We start from the raw sequence: 17022 nt of genomic DNA on the forward strand, positions 1-17022 counted from the left end.
TGACAACATGGCTGAACTTTATTTCATTATGCTAAGTGAAATAAGCCAGACACAAAGACAAATACTGCCTTTTTTCACCTCTATGTGGAATCTAAAAAAGTCAAACTCTTAGAAGCGGAGAGTAGAATGGTGGTTACCAGGGGCTGGAGAGGGATGGCACAATGACGAGATATTGGTGAAAGAGTACAAATTATGCAGGGTGAATAAATTCTGGAGATGTAATATACTGTATGATGACTATAGTACACAATACTATTTTGTTTCTGTTTTTTGAGACAAGGTCTGGCTCTGTTGCTTAGACTGGAGTGCAGTGGTGCCATCTCAGCTCAATGCAACCTCCGCCTCCTGGGCTCAAGCCATCCTCCCACCTCAGCCTCCCTAGTCACTGGGACTACAGGCATGCACCATGTATTGTATACTTGACATTTGCTAAGAAAGTAGATCACACCCCCCACCCCAAAAAGTAACTATGTGAAGTGAGGTTGTGCTAATTAGCTTGATTTTGGAACATTTCACAATGTATACATCTTTCAGAACATCATGTTGTATACCTTAAATATATATAATTTTTATTTGTCAATTATACCTCAATAAAACTGGAAAAAAATAAAACTGGAAATACTGAACAAAAAGCGAGTCTGATAGAAATCATCTGTTAAGCATCTAGGATCGACATTTTCTTTGTGAAAAGATTTTTAATTTCCTGCTTCTCTTTTTGTATAATTAAAAATTTTTAATTATGATAAAAATAGCATAAAATTTACTATTTTAACCATACAGTTCAGTGGCATTAACTACATTCACAGTGTTTTGCAGCCATCACTGCTATCCATTTCAGAACTTTTTCATCATTCTAAACTGAAACTCTGTAGCCATTAAATAATTCCCCAAACTCAGGCCAGACGTGGTGGCTCACACCTGTAATCCCAGCACTTTGGGAGGCTGATGCGGGCAGATCACCTGAGGTTAGGAGTTCAAGACCAGCCTGGCCAACATGGTGAAACACCGTCTCTACTAAAAATACAAAAATTAGCTGGGTGTGGTGGCAGGCTCCTGTAGTCCCAGCTACTCAGGAGGCTGAGGCAGGAGAATCACTTGAACCTGGGAGGCGTAGGTTGCAGTGAGCCAAGATGGCACCATTGCACTCCAGCCTGGGCAACAAGAACAAAACTCCATCTCAGAAAAAAAAAAAAAAATTCCCCAAACTCTCTGCCCTAGCCCCTAGTAACTTGTATTGACTGTCTGTCTTTATGAATTTGCCTATTCTAGGTACCTCAAATAAGTGGAATTAAACAATATTTGTTCTTTTGCGTCTGGTTTATTTCACTTTGTGTAATATTTTCATCTATGTTCTAGCATGTATCAGAATTTGATTCCCTTTCATGGCTGAGTAATATATTCCATTGTATGTATAGTCCATATATTTTTATCCATTCCTCTGCTGATGCACATTTGGTTTGTTACTACCTTTTGGCTATTGTGAATAATGCGGCTATGAACATTTGGTGTGTAAGTATCTGTTTGAGTCCCTGCTTTCAATTCTGCTGGGTATATTCCTAGGTAGAAGGGAAATTGTTGGGTCTTATGGTAATTCTATGTTTAACTTTTTGAGTTCCTGCAAAACAATTTTCCACAGTGGCTGCACCATTTTACATTTCCACCAGCAATGCAGGAGGGTTCCAATTTCTTCATTTCCTTGCCAACACTTTTTATTTTCTATTATTTTGATAAGAGCCATTCTAATGTGTATGGAGTGAAGTGACATCTCATTGTTGTTTTGATTTGCTTTCCCTAGTGGCTAGTGATGGCTGAGCATCTTTTCATATGCTTATTGGCCCTTTGTATATCTTTGGAGAAATATTTACTCAGGCCCTTTCTCCATTTTTGAATTGGGTTGTTTGGGTTTTTTGTTGTTGTTGTTGTTGAGTTGTAGGATTTCTTTATATATTCTGGATATTAATTCCTTATCATATATATGCTTTGCAAATACACTATTGCTTATTTATCTATTTATTTATTTTGCTTGTTTGTTTTGAGACAAAGCCTCACTCTGTCACCCAGGCTGGAGTGCAGTAGCCTGATCAAGTTCACTGCCTCCTTGACCTCCTGGGCTCAAGGGCTCCTCCTACCTCTGCCTCCTAAGTAGCTGGGACCATGGGTGCATGCCATCATGCTTGGGTAATTTTTTTATTTTTGTAGAGACAAGGTTTTGCTATGTTGCCCAGGTGGTCTCAAACTCCTGAGCTTAAGCCATCATCCTGCCTTGGCCTCCCAAAGTGCTGGGATTACAGGCATGAGCCACCACACCCGGCCTGTTTATTAAAAAAAACTATTTAACTATACTTTCTATTTCTTCTTGAGTCAGTTTTAGTAAGTTGATATTCTTGGGGAATTTCCCCAATTTGTCTAAAATTTGTAATTTATTGACTTATTGTTGATAATATTATCTTACTAAACTTTGTCTTACTATATAAGATGTCTCCTTGTTTACTAATATTATTTATCTTCTTTCTGTTTTCCTAATCATTCTTGGTCCCCTCATACCCAGATTCAAAACAACTTATCATCTTCCTAGGAGTTTCTCATTTCTGTTGTTTTTATTGCTACTTGCAGGATTCCATGTTTTCCTCTAGAGCTTCTCTTGTTATTTTTGGGAATAGGAGTCAGAAATTACTCCCCCCAAATTTGCCAATTGGCAGGAACCATAACTCTTTACATAGAATTTAGCAATGTGGTCTCATTATTCTTTTAAGGTCCTAAAGATTACTAGCCATTTACTGACTGAATTAGAAATGGGAACTTGGTTTTCTGAATTCTAGTTCAGTGTTTCTATTACATCTGAAATGTTTTCAGGAAACTTTCAGTGTATACTTTTTAGGAATAATTTTTGGATGAGTTGGAGGAAACAATGAGAATTGTTACTCAGAATCTTATCTGAGAACTGTTATTCAGAGCCAACTCATTAAAAAAATTTTTTTATTATACTTTAAGTTCTGGGATACATGTGCAGAATGTGCAGGTTTGTTACATAGGTATACACGTGCCATGGTGGTTTGCTGCACCTGCCAACCCGTCATCTGCATTAGGTATTTCTTCTAATGCTATCCCTCCCCTAGCCCCCCAAGCCAAGTCATTTTTGTTGAATGAGTGAAAAATAATCAGAGACCTCAAAGAGAGCAATGATAATTGTTTTGGAGATTGTGATAGAGGAAAGAATGAGGCCAATTATTCTCAAATCTGAATATTTATAGGAATCACTATAGGAGAGCTAGTTAAAAATATAGATTTCTGAGTCCCACTTGCAGAAATTCTGATTTAGTGGCTGCAGTGGGCAGAATAATGGCCCCCAAAGATGTCTGTGTGCTTATCCTCAGCACCTATCCATAGGTTATGTTACATATGGCAAGGGGTGATTAAGGTTGCAGATGGAATTAAAGTGCTGATCAGCTGATATGGGGATTACCCAAATGGGCCCAATGTTTAAGGGTTCTTATGTGGGCAAGAGGAGGCAGAAGAGTCAGAATCTGAGAAATGGCGTTATGATAAAGATTTGACTGGGTATTGATGGTTTCAAAAAAGTTTAACATTAACAAAAAAGATTTGGTGTTTAGGAAATGTTAGCTTGACATAATAGTTAATTCCTACTCTACCCAGCAATCTTATTCTCTTTTTTATTTCTATTATGTTCACAAACCAGACCAGTATATCTGTAGTCAAATATTAGGATTTCAGCAATGTACTCATCAAAGACTTTATGACCTTCTTTTGGAAAAATGATTGTCAGATGATAGCTTCGTATGACAGAAACTTCATATTTTATATACCTGTGCATAAAGAATGCTGATTCTAAGATGGATGCGAACTGAATAGAGATGTCTTGATAGATAATTTCTGGACCTCTTGGGAGTTCTAATTGTCATGAAAATGTAAAAACAAACAGTATATGGTATGCTTTGATGTAGGATAAGAGTTAAAGGAAAACAATGAGGATGAATAAAAGTGAGGTTGAAATGAGGATGAAAATATGGTATAAATAAAAAAAAACTATACAGATTTTCACAGTTTGATCAGTTCTGTGTGAGGGTAGAGTTTTTGAATTTTCGATTCCTGAACAAATGTCTCACTTTCTTTTCCCTATTTCTTTTACTTTTCTCATAGGACTGCATTTTTCTATTCAAGGAATATCAGGCATCTTTTCATAAAACAAGGAAACTGATTTCAGAATCCTCAGGGGAAAAATCTTTTGAGGTTTCAGAAATGTATATATTTGGAAAATTTGAAGCTTTTTGCAAAAGACTGGAGAAGGTAAGCATTATGCAGTCATCGTACCCCACTCCACACCACACCTTTTTGGTGATTTTGTACTTTATGTAGTGCCATTGAGAATTATTGTTCCTGATCTCTTGTCCACTATTGTTATGACTTGTCTAATATTACTTATAGGTCACTGCATTTTATTATAACTTATTTTTTCATTCCTGGTTACTGCCTTCTGCCAGTAACACAAACACTATGGTCAACTTTCACATCTCTCAAGACCTCAGTTTACCTCTACCTATGAAACTTCAACTTAAAAGGCTCTGCTTTTAACTGTTATATTAGGCTGAGAAAAAGTATGAGATGAAATACCTGCAATGCCTGATAGAAGTCAGTAGTTGTGGAATCTCCGGATGTATAAGCATGTCCTCTTTCTGAGCCAGTGTATATGGTGTATACATAAACATTGTGTGGGTGATATCTTTTCTGGACAGACATAGGTTTGATTAATTTATTAGGACTGGTTGGGAAGGAGTGACATTTTTTTGGGGGATATAGGCCAGCCCATATCAGAGACTTCTTGGAGTCATCCTTTGAAAAGTCTGTAAAGATCTCATTTAGGTATTCTTCCCCCACCTTCGCTAATTCCCTGGATCCTGCTAGTATTTAGAATCTTGTTCATCATTTATTGGAAAGTAATGCGGAACATTACATAGGTTGAAGACCTAGACATGTTTGGAAGCCTATTTTTATTAGTAACTTCCTGATCAAGCCAGGACAGGAAAGTATGAGTAATGAACAGAACCAAGTTGCTGAGTGGGATCCTTCATACATACTTCTTTGAAGCTGTTTTTTAAATTTGTTTCTTTAACAGCTTTATTGAGACATAATTAATATACTATTTACCCACTTACAACTGTACAAGTCAATGTTTTCTAGTGTACTCACAGGGTTGTGCAATCATTACCACAATCTAATTTTAGAACATTTTCACTCCCACTAAAAGAAACCTTATGTCCATTATCAGTCACAGCCCATTCTCTCCTCTCCCCAGTTTTAAGCAACCACTAATCTACTTTCTGTCTCTATAGATGTACCTCTTCTGGACACTTTATATAAATGAAATCATACAATATGTGGTCTTTTGTGGCTACTTTCACTTAGCATAATGTTTTCAAAGCTCATCTATATTATACCATTTTTCAGAACTTCATTCCATTCATCATTGAAGAATATTCCATTGTACGGATAATATCACAGTTTATTTTTCTACTCATCAGTTGATGAACATTGGGATTATTTCCTCTTTTTGGCTATTATGAATAATGTTGCTATGAACATTTGTGTACAAGAGTTTGTGTGGGCATATGTTGTCATTTCTCTTGGGTATATGTGCAGAAGTAGAATTGCTAGGTCATATGGCAAATCCATGTTTAACTTTTTGTTGATAACCCCAACTATTTGCCAAAGTAGCTGCATCATTTCGCATTCTAACAGCAAAGTATGAGGTTTATGATTTCTTTTTTTTTTTTTTTGAGACGGAGTCTTGCTCTTTTGCCCAGGCCAGAGTGCAGTGGCGCGATCTCGGCTCACCGCAAGCTCCACCTCCCGGGTTCATGACATTCTCCTGCCTCAGCCTCCCGAGTAGCTGGGACTACAGGCGCCTGCCACTACGCCCGGCTAATTTTTTGTATTTTTAGTAGAGACAGGGTTTCACCGTGTTAACCAGGATGGTCTCAATCCTCTGACCTCGTGATCCACCCACCTCGACCTCCCAAAGTGCTGGGATTACAGGCGTGAGCCACCACGCCCAGCTGAGGTTTATGATTTCTTCATATCCTTGCCAACATTTGTTATTATCTGTCCTTTTGAATTTAGCCATTCTACTGGGTATGAAGTGGTATCTCATTGAAGTTTTGATTTGCATTTCCCTGAGGGCTAATGATGTGGAGCATATTTTGATGTGCTTTTGCCCATTTGTATATCTTCTTTCAAAAAACATCTATTCAGATTCTTTGCATATATTTAACTGAGTTATTTGTCTTTTTATTGTTGAGTTGTAGGAGTTCTTTATATATGCTGGGTATAACTTCCTTATCAGATATATGATTTACACGTATTTTCTCTTATTTTTGGGTTATCTTTTCACTTTCTTGATGGTGTCCTTTGAAGTACGATAGTTTTTAATTTTAATGAAGTTCAATTTATCATGTTTTTCTTTTGTTTTCTTTGTGTTTTTGATGTCATATCTAAGGAAGTGTTGTATGGGGCTGTTTTATGCACAATAGATTTTTTTAAACATTTTTATTTATTAAATTAAAAAAATTGAGATGGGGTCCTGTTGTGTTACTCAGGCTGGAGTGCAGTGGCATGATCATAGCTCACTTCAGCCTTGAACTCCTCAGCCTTCTGAGTAGCTGGGACTACAAGCATATACCACCATGCCTAGCTAATTAAACTTTTTTTTTTTTTTTTTTTTTTGTAGAGATGGGGTCTTGCTATGTTGATGAGCTGGTCTTGAACTCCTGGCCTCAAGCAGTCCTCCTTCCTCAGCCTCCCAAAGTGCTGGAATTATAGGCATGAGCCACTGTGCTCAGCCAATAGGGATTTTTTTGGGGGCAAATGTTCAGTTAGGCTACTAGCACAAGTCAAATTAATAAATAGATCTCATTGGTCAGGACAAAGATGCTTAATGTTCTGACTCCACTAGAGCAAAAACCTGGAGGTGGGTCTCAGTTACCCCTATTTTCCTGGAGCCAGAACCCTTGCCCACCTGGGTGTCGCTTTGAAATTTGTAGTTTCAGGACTAAACCTTATTAGTGGTAAAGATCTTTGGGGGTGGGTCTAATGCTGAGTAGAATGGTCATCCATCTGTGAAATAGCAGCCCAGGAATTCCTCTGATGCTAGAGGAAGTGGTCTGTAATGACCAGCTGCATCAGCTGCACCCACTGTGGTCTCTGGAGAAGCCCTGCCTCTGGTTTGAAGAATACAACTTCAAGCCACAAGTGCTCAGCAACCAGAGCTAAGGTAGCACCCCCTAGAGGCCTTACCTGAAATGCATCCTGATTGCTAGGTTATCCCAGCTCCTCTGTGCTAAGAACGACAGACCGGCATCTTTCCCATTGGATAATTGGTGGATATTGGTGTCCAGACTCTCAAAGGTGGGGCTGGCGAACTTAACCCTGAAGTATGTCCAGGATTTTACATAATCCACAAGAGGTGGTTACTGAGCTGCCCAGGTGGGCTTCCTCTGATGAGTGGGGTACGGAAGGGGCCACTGTTTGACTACCCTTGTGAACTCTTGCATAGATGAAGAGGAGAGCCAGAAGTGTGCACTAAGAGCCTATTAGGGAAGGCCGAGATTCGAAGTTGGAATGACCAAGTGGCAAAGTTGAAGGGCAGACAAGACTGAGGTTGGGGTTGGAGAGCTGAGATTTCAGAGTTAGACAGATATGTTGGGGCCCTTCGAGGAGTAAGTGAAGAAGGCTCTAGTGTGTCAGTGTTAGGATGCCTGAAACACATCTTTTTATGGCAGGTATAGACTTGATGGTGCACTGAATCCTAAATAGCAAGAACGAAATGTGTGCAACAGTCTTTGCTTCTTCCTCTTCCTGCCATGTAAATTTTGGTGAATATTGGTGTTTCCCAGAGCTCTATCTTCAGTTTTGTTTTCTTCTCACCCTGAACATTTGTGGGAGAGAAGAGAAAAGGTGGAGAGCTGGTATTGCTGGGGGAGATTTGAGGATCTGGAGCTAGTAGGTGAGGTAGGGTCTCCACTCATGGTGATGCTGAGATAAGGGAATCACAGCAAGTCGAGAACTGGAAAGGGTGCAAGGTTGGTGAGCCGGAGGAGAGACTCTGCATTGGTGGTGAGTACTGAGAGATTGAACATTGATAGAGAGATGTTGAAAAAGCCAGGGCCAGGACAAACTAGCAGGAGCATGGTCTTGGTTGATTCCCACAGCTGGCTTTATGTTGCTCTGTGTGGTATGGGGACAGAGGGTACACTGGCTAAGTTTGAAGGGCAAGCATGGGACTGACCACCATGTCTGCCTCAGATGACCCCTCATCCAACCAATCAACAAAATAGAGGACATGTTAGTGACAGGAATTTTGTCCTAGTCTCTGGCTGTTGGAGCCAGGTGGTAGAGTAATGAGGTAAGGGGTAAAGGAAACAGTCTTAGCAGGTTAGAATAACAGAGCAAGCCAGTAGTAGTTTGCTTTTGCTCTTTAAAGTAGGTGAGTGGAGTATATGTGTTAGGAGGAGACCCAGATAGTTCCTGTGTTTATATAGAGCATGCGCAGCATGCTGTAAATCCCAGTGGCCTGTATTTCCTCCATGTTTGGAGTGGCTTCTAGGATGATAATGGTTTTTGGAAGTGTATGGAAATAGTGGAGTAAGAGCAACAGTTGCTTTGAAAATAGTCCTTCTGGGTGGCCATACACAGGGATTCATATGAATTCTGCTGGCTATGTAGGAGGATCAGTGGTGTTGTCTTCATGGTGTGTGTGGTATTTGGAAGATTCTCTGAAAATAGGTTTATTCCCTTTCTGGCCATTGGACCAGCCCTGGAGAGCATTGAGCATTGTTCTCTAAAGCAGAAATCAAAATGGGGAAGTGTAAGGAAGGAGTAGCCTGTGGACATGAATTTTTTGTTTGTTTGTTTTGGTGAAGTAGGTGGTGTCAGGTTGAGACAAAGACAGCCATTTCTGAAATGAAGTCCACTGTGAGGGTTTCCCAGGTCTCATCAGGGGTCAGGAATGATTGCTGCCATTATTCAAGCTTCTTGGACCAGTCTTTTACCGGAACACAGGCGGATATGTGCTAATGTTAATTGTCAGAACTATAGTGAGGGCCAAACAGCATGGTAGAGCTTTTGAGTCCAGTAATCCAGTGAAATGATTTTCAGAAAATCCTCAAGAGACCACAGGATGAAGCTATTTAGTCAAGTTCCCTGCCACCCTTGAAAGACAAGCTGATTAAACTCTGAAAAAGGTTGTGAACTCTCTCTGGATATGATAGAACATCTTCTGTCTTAGTCTAAGAGTAAGAATGACGGGTGACAGAGATTTGTCTTCTGTTTTATCTCCTCTGGTTGGTTTTAGCGAAATTATTCTAGGCCCTGTTTAATGGTTTGTGTTTTATATCAATGATTCATTAAGAGCTTATTTTAGGGAAGTTGCCTGCTATCTCATTTAAAAAAGCAAAATAACATTTCTCTTTTTAAGATTACAGAAATGATAACTGTTGTGCAAACATATTCAACCTTGAGTAATTCTACCATAGAAGGAATAGATATTATGGCAATAAAATTCAGAAATATATACCAAGGGGTTAAGAAAAAGCAATATGACATTCTGGATCCAAGAAGGACAGAATTTGACACAGATTTCTTAGATTTCATGACAAAAATCAATGGTTTAGAGGTAAGTAATTATACCTACTTTTACTTAGTAAAGCTGAAAAGTAGTCAGTAGTACTATCTGGTACTTTTTGTAAATATTCACATGTAGTAAGTGTTTCTATACTTATGATTTATTTTAAGTTCCTCTTTCACATTGACCAAACATATTTGCAGTGTGAGTAACTTTTAAACTACTCCACTAAAGGGTTTTTTTTTGAATGAATAATGAGCATATCCAATAAAAGACATCAGAGAGTAACTAGAAGCCCAAAGGGCTTTTATAGCTAGGATTCTTTTTTTTTTTTTTTTGTGAGATGGAGTCTCACTCCATTGCCCGGGCTAGAGTGCAGTGGAGTGATCTTGGTTCACTGCAACCTCCACCTCCCAAGTTCAAGTGATTCTCCTGCCCCAGCCTCCCAAGTAACTGAGGTTACAGGTGCGTGCCACCACGCCTGGTTAATTTTTGTATTTTTAGTAGAGACAAGGTTTCGCCATGTTGGCCAGGCTGGTCTTGAACTCCTGACTTCAGGTGATTCACCCACCTCGGCCTCCCAAAGTGCTGAGATTACAGGCATGAGCCACTGCACCCAGCCTCATTTTTAATATACGTTAAAATTTGTATTTGCTTCTTGTGCCGAGGAGCCAATATTATTTTTCCAGCTCAAGAGAGCATTTGTAAACATTATTCTTTATCAAGTGTGATGAGATTTGAGAACAGATTAGGAAGATGGATCACTCTTCCTGTGGCCTTATGCTTTATGCCTGCATTCTCTCTGCAGCTATAGAGGGCAGCTCTGAAGAGGCATTCATATCCTGTGTGTCATAGATTAAGAGACACCAGATGGATGAAGGGTAGTCAGAAAGTATGTCAGATGAGACTGTAAGATGTTTTTCTCTCACCTTTTGGGCTATATGACCTCAGTTACTCTCTACTGTTAACTGAAACTACTGTTAACCTACGTTTAGCCCAAGGGAATGGTTTCCTCTTGCTGCAGAATTTCCTGGAGACACAAGCAGGGAGAAGAATATACTTTGTACACTTTTTAAGTCTGATATCCTTGCCATGAAAGTGAGAAAAATCAGATGTTTTTCTCAAGTATTTAAAAAATTCTTTAAAAACTACATTACATGTAACCTGGGCAATATAAATATATAAGAAAGATCCTAAAATTCTACCATTCTAACGATAACACTTTTTGTGTTTTGGCATAGATTTCCTTTCAGTTTTTGAAACTTAGACTCTTTGATACGAAGATATATTATATTTTAATTATTACTTTTAGTGTTTGGCTGGTTAGGTAGGGTGGAGTTTGCTTCCAAAATGCTTCGAAAGTTAAATCTTTATGGCAATGGGAATTTTTGAAAAACTTGTTATCTCTTAAATTATTTTTATGATTTATTAAGAAAGATTATATGTTATAAAGGCTTTATTGTGGACTTAGATTCAAATTTTAGCTTTCAGTAAATTACAGCAATATTAACCTTTTAATAGTTAAATAATTTACTTGAGACATCAGTGTTTTAATTTTAATTTTTCTTCGTTTTCCAGTGTTTGATTTATGGGTGTGGTATATATTAATAGACCATACCAATATGATCTATACATACAAATAATTTGCAGAGAATGGTTCAGTTCCATCTTTTGGGTACCGGGAGTTTGGAGTTCACTGTTAGGGATGGTGGGAATATTTATTTATTTTTATTTTTATAGAGACGGGTTCTTGCTATGTTGCCCAGGCTGGTCTTGAACTCCTGGCCTCAAGCTATCCTCCCATCTCCCCCCACAAAAGGCTGAGATTACAGGCATAAGCCACCACTCTGGGCCAATGGTGGGACTCTTGAAAGAACATTTTCTACTTCTTGTACGTCCTTAGCAGTGGCAAAGAGGTTTCTGAGAGCAGCAATGTCAGAAAATGACATCTGCTGGCCCTGGTGTCTATAGCGTCATTACACTACTCTACCTGAAGTTCTATATATCCCAAAGAAAAATGCTTGTAAGGGACCTTCACTCCTTTTTTAAATTCTCTAGATCAGAAATATCCAATTGGTAATGACCTGCAAAGGCAAACCACATGTCACTTTAATTTTTCTAGTAGCCATTGAATAAAAGTAAAAAGAAGCAGGTGAAATTAATTTTAATAAAGACTCTATTCAACCCAATATGTTAAATATTTTAATGTCATTAATATGAAATCTTTAATGAGATATATTGCATTCTCTTTTTTGTATTAAGTCTTTGAAATCTGGCATGTATTTTACATTTACAGACATCTTGCTTCTAAGTAGTGACATTTCAAGTGCTCAGTAGCCACGTGTGGCCAAAGTCCATCATACTGGACGATGCAGTTCTTGATGCTTAGATGGTAGATGTGTTTGAGGCTTGAGGCTATCTTAATTCTGTAGGAAAGGCATTAATTGTTGTTAAACAAAACCAATCTCTTTAACACCAAAAATCATTTAAATATTAATATTTTATTTTAGGTACAAATACAGGCATTTATGAACAGTAGTTTTGGGAAAATCTTATCTTCTCAGCAGGCTCTTCAGCTACTTCAAAGGTATTCATAACACTTTAAGCAGTGTAGTTTCTGGGGGGAATAACTTTAAATCTGAAAATACAATTTCAAATTAGGATGTTGTTGGAAATCTGTCCTACATAAACCTTAAAACTTACAAACATAAACTTTTCAATTACCACTAAATAGACTGGTAAAAATTTGAAATAAAGAATGATATGTTCTAATTGCATTTTTTTGGTAGCAGAAAGTCTTTCAACAAGAAAATGAAATTATTTCTCATGTTTCCCCTCCCTGCCCCCAGCCATGTCATATGTTTGGGGTTAATTTTATAGGTATTGTTGGAAAGAGAACAAATAATGTTTACTTCTACATACTGAAAGAATTTCCGAAAGTGAGGTTATCTAAGAATAATAGATTCCAAAACTTTCCATTTTCCCTCCTGAGGGCTCCTGCACCTTAAAAGAAATTGTGTATACTTAAGGTGATAACATGATATTTTTAAATATGTAGTGAAATGGTTACTACAACCAAGCCAGATAACACATTCATCATCTCACCGAGTTATCTGTCCCCCACATTTTTTTGTGGTATGAACAGCTGAAATCTTCTCTCCTTTAGCTTCCTTTCCCTCTATCCTAACAGCACTACTCTCTCAAAGGGCGAGGAATCCCAGATTAGAGGGCTGAGCGGGACTAGAAGCCTTTCCCTTTCAGCACAGGGAGGGCTCAAGACCTGTGTCAGGGACGCTTGTGGAACTCTTCCCTGAGAGCCAGCAGATCTAGTGTTGGGTCTGGCTTTGCATGGTTCCACGGCTGTAATGATGGAGACCTGGTGAGACCATTGTAAAAAAAGTCAAAACAGAAATAACATAATTTTGACATGTGACAGTACTGCACAGATGGCAGGTACCATTTTCTTGGCGACTTCTGTCTCTGTCTCTCTATTTCTCTCTGTCTCTCTCTTTCTGTCTCTCTCCCTCTCTTTTTACCTGTAGTATGCTGATGTCAATTCATTTTATTACCAGAATGTTGTGGTTTTTAGTATTTCCTGTGTGTCATTCAGTCTCTGAATGGAAGTGACATTTAGCTGACAAAGTTGTTTTTGTGATTATGGTTAAATGGTTATATGGAATTATATGGAATTAACACTGGCAGAGGGAGAGTCAATGTGTTCTCTTCTATCTTTGCTAAGCCATCTCCTCACTCATCTTGTAATCTGTTTGTCATTTTCTCAGGGTGTCTTACTTGAATCCCCAGACTTGTCTAGGTCTCTCTTAGTTATAGGCATTTCTGACCCATTTGTAATTTAAATAATTATTTTTGTTACTCTTGGCAGATGTCTGTCTTTTCCATAAGATAATTGTGGGTTCCAAGAGAACTAGGACTGTACCTCCTATCTTGTTCATTGCTTTGTCCTAGGACAACGAATGAGGGCTGGTATGAATATTTGTCAGATGAATGAATGGATGGTTAGTATGACAGCAAGTCTTAAGTATATTTCTCATTTACTTTTTAACCATTCAGCTTTGATTACTTTTAGGTTTCAGAAGCTGAACATTCCCTGTCTGGGATTAGAAATAAACCACACAATAGAGCGTATTCTTCAGTACTATGTGGCTGAACTTGATGCTACTAAGAAGGCAAGTGTCATGTTTATAAATAAAATGGTACATTAGCACAAAAAGAAAAAAAATCTGAAAATATTTGCCATCATTGTCTCATGCCAAGCTTTTCAGAGTGATTCTTTCACTGCTAAGGAGCATTGACGCTCCCTTCTGTGTGGGAAGGTGCTTGACAGTGTATATTGCTGGACAGCCAGATTTACTCCTCTTTGCTGTGATCTTACCAGTTATCGCACCATTATTTATTGAGTAGGAAGTCCTTTTCTCATTGCTTGTTTTTGTCATTGCTGAGTGTGTACCCAAAGGAATATAAATCATTCTGTCATAAAGACACATGCACGCATATGTTCATTGCAGCACTATTCACAATAGCAGAGATATGGAATCAACCCAAATGCCCATCAGTGGTAGACTGGGTAAAGAAAAGGTGGTAGATACACCATGGAATATTATGCATCCAAAAAAAAAATGAATGAGATCATGTCCTTTGCAGGAACATGGACGAAGCTAGAGGCTATTATCCTAAGCCAACTAGTGCAGGAACAGAAAACCGAATACCACATGTTCTCACTTATAAGTGGGAGCTAAACATTGAGAACACATGGACACAAAGAAGGGAACAGTAGACACTGGGGCCTACTGGGGGGTGGGAGAAGGGAGAGGATCAGGAAAAGCAACTAATGGACACTAAGCTTAACACCTGGGTGATGAAAAAATCTGTACAACTAATCCTCATGACACGAGTTTACCTATATAACAAACAAACAAACATGTAACCCTGAACTTAAAATAAAAGTTAAAAAAAAACTATCATATTGCCCCCGTTTTCTGGTGTGTGTATAGCAAAGCCCGTTTAAGTTAGTATTTTTGCCTATAGAAATATGGGCTCTAGATACTATTATGACAGATATTAATATGTAGCTATGTGCTCCGTTTGAATACCTCCTTGAAATTTGGGATAAGGGCAGAAAAAAAAATACATGTAATAGGAAATAAAGGTGAAGAGAAAATTAAGTGTCGTATATGGTCAACATCATTGTTTCAAAATCTCAGGTTACCTCGGATGTGCATTTACATATTTATTGACTACCTACTGTATATAAAACATGAATAATGATAAAACAATACAAATATAGCTGTATATATTTTTTGCCTTCTCCCTTGTATTGAATTCAAACATTAACATCAGATTTTTAATTACAGCTTTATCATTCTCAGAAAGATGACCCCCCTCTTGCTCGCAACATGCCCCCTATAGCAGGAAAAATACTCTGGGTGAGGCAGCTCTATCGCCGGATAAGTGAGCCCATCAATTATTTCTTTGTAAGCCAAGAATTAAATTTTAATATGTGGATTTTGGTGGTTTTAATATAACAAATATATCGTATCCTATAATATTTGTGTGCATTAAAGTAGCCAACAACGAGCCAATTCTTTTACCAGGCAAGGAAAATTTAGTTTATAAATATACTTGAGAGAGACAAAGTCAATTCCTTCAGGTTTAGTAGATAAGCCAGTCTAATTACAGTTATCTCAAAGTCAGTGAATCTTATAATTTTATGTCTTTTAATAACACAGGACACTTTGTAAAGCCTTTTAAAAAGTAAAAATAAAAAATTTGAAAACAATAAAGTACAGGCCTAGCACAGAAGCTTACTTCTGTGTATGGGCAGATAGGTCACTGATACATACTCAGTGAAGGTGAAGATAAAGCCAAAGAGTGTATTCCTGTATGAAGAACTGCCACTGAGAGCGGAATATAATACAGTTGATTCATTCTCTATGTCCTTCAGATTATTAGATTTCTGAAAAACAGGACAGTCTTGGGCCCTGTTGGCATTCTGAAATTGCCAGTTTGTCTTTTCTTTGTCCTTATTATTTTCTTAAATTTTATTTAAGAGGCAGAGTCACAAGGCGGAGTTGGTTTGCTTGATCTCGTGTCTTTTGCTGAAATATAGAACAATATAACTACAAAACAGTAGTTTTGCAAGTAATTGTATTATTTCAGCATTATTAAATATGAAGATTCTGTTGTTTCTCTTTTGCTGCCATCATTTGTGTCATTGTTCTGAATATTAAAAAAAAATTAAAACCCTGAGTCCCTACTCGGGGGACTCAGTTGCTGATTGACTTTGTGGTGAGAGGGCAGAGATTGCCCTGTTTGACATGTGAATCGAAACCTAAATCTTTTGATTTTTAAATAAAGAAATTTTATTTTTTAAATATTTATTTATTTATTTATTATGGAGTTTTGCTCTCTCGCCCAGGCTGGAGTGCAGTGGCGCAGTCTCGGCTCACTGCAACCTCCGCATCCTGGGTTCAAGCAATTCTCCTGCCTCAGCCTCTGGAGTAGCTGGGATTACAGGCACCCACTACCATGCCTGGCTAATTTTTTTGTATTTTTAGAGAGACAGCATTTCACTATGTTGGCGAGGCAGGTCTCCAACTCCTGACTTCAGGTAATCCACCTGCCTTGGCCTCCCAAAGTGCTGGGATTACAGGCGTGAGCTACGGCACCCGGCCAAGAAATTTTATTTTTATCGTTTGATACATGGTTACCTTTTTTTGCGTGCTGGAATTTAGGAATTTGCCCTGTTATTCATGGTTCAAGGAACATCAGTCAATTATATCTTGTCCAGAACAGTGGGATGGGATCAGAAAAGGAGGTAGAGACACTGAATGCCTGGGGCAGGCTGTGGGGCTGGAGACCTCTCTCTTTCTAAACCCTTTGTTTCCTTTTCCAGTCTTCCCTCTATATACTGATAATGTTTCCCTACTTCTGCTTCTTGCTGATATGGCCTTCCCCATCTCTGTTTTACTGTGAGGCAGAATCTAAACTGGTAGCATAATTATTTGATATCATTTTACATATAAGTACTTTCATTATTTGGATATAAAAACATTCAGCATTCTTTTAAAGTAAATCTTTTCCCTTAAAAAAACAGAAAAACTCAGACATTTTATCAAGTCCGGACGGTAAAGCTGTCATCCGTCAGTATAACAAGATCTCCTATGTGCTGGTGGAATTCGAGGTGGTCTATCACACAGCCTGGATCAGAGAGATTTCACAGTTGCATTACGGTGTGTATAAGACTGCCATGAGCCTACAAAGTAGGGATTAGGTGATTTTGAATGAGTTCATAGTTCTGGAGAACTTTTTCCATCCCTTCCACATAATCTTAGGATAGTTACAATTTAGATTTAGGGATGCTACAGTGG

The 17022-nt window shown here is 38.3% G+C and overlaps 1 protein-coding gene across 2 annotated transcripts in view; it reads left to right on the forward strand.

Annotated features, from left to right (window-relative positions):
• DNAH8 (dynein axonemal heavy chain 8) overlaps positions 1–17022 on the forward strand; it is a 322731-nt gene that overhangs the window by 51002 nt on the left and 254707 nt on the right. For both annotated transcript variants that reach the window (XM_063812416.1, XM_054686792.1), the window contains 6 exons: positions 4159–4305; positions 9488–9685; positions 12145–12221; positions 13722–13821; positions 15007–15126; positions 16749–16884. In XM_063812416.1, the coding sequence (XP_063668486.1) occupies positions 4159–4305; positions 9488–9685; positions 12145–12221; positions 13722–13821; positions 15007–15126; positions 16749–16884 (778 nt within the window). The remainder of the gene's footprint in view (positions 1–4158; positions 4306–9487; positions 9686–12144; positions 12222–13721; positions 13822–15006; positions 15127–16748; positions 16885–17022) is intronic.

This window comes from Pan troglodytes, chromosome 5, assembly GCF_028858775.2.
Source record: "Pan troglodytes isolate AG18354 chromosome 5, NHGRI_mPanTro3-v2.0_pri, whole genome shotgun sequence".
In the NCBI taxonomy this organism is placed as follows: domain Eukaryota; kingdom Metazoa; phylum Chordata; class Mammalia; order Primates; family Hominidae; genus Pan; species Pan troglodytes.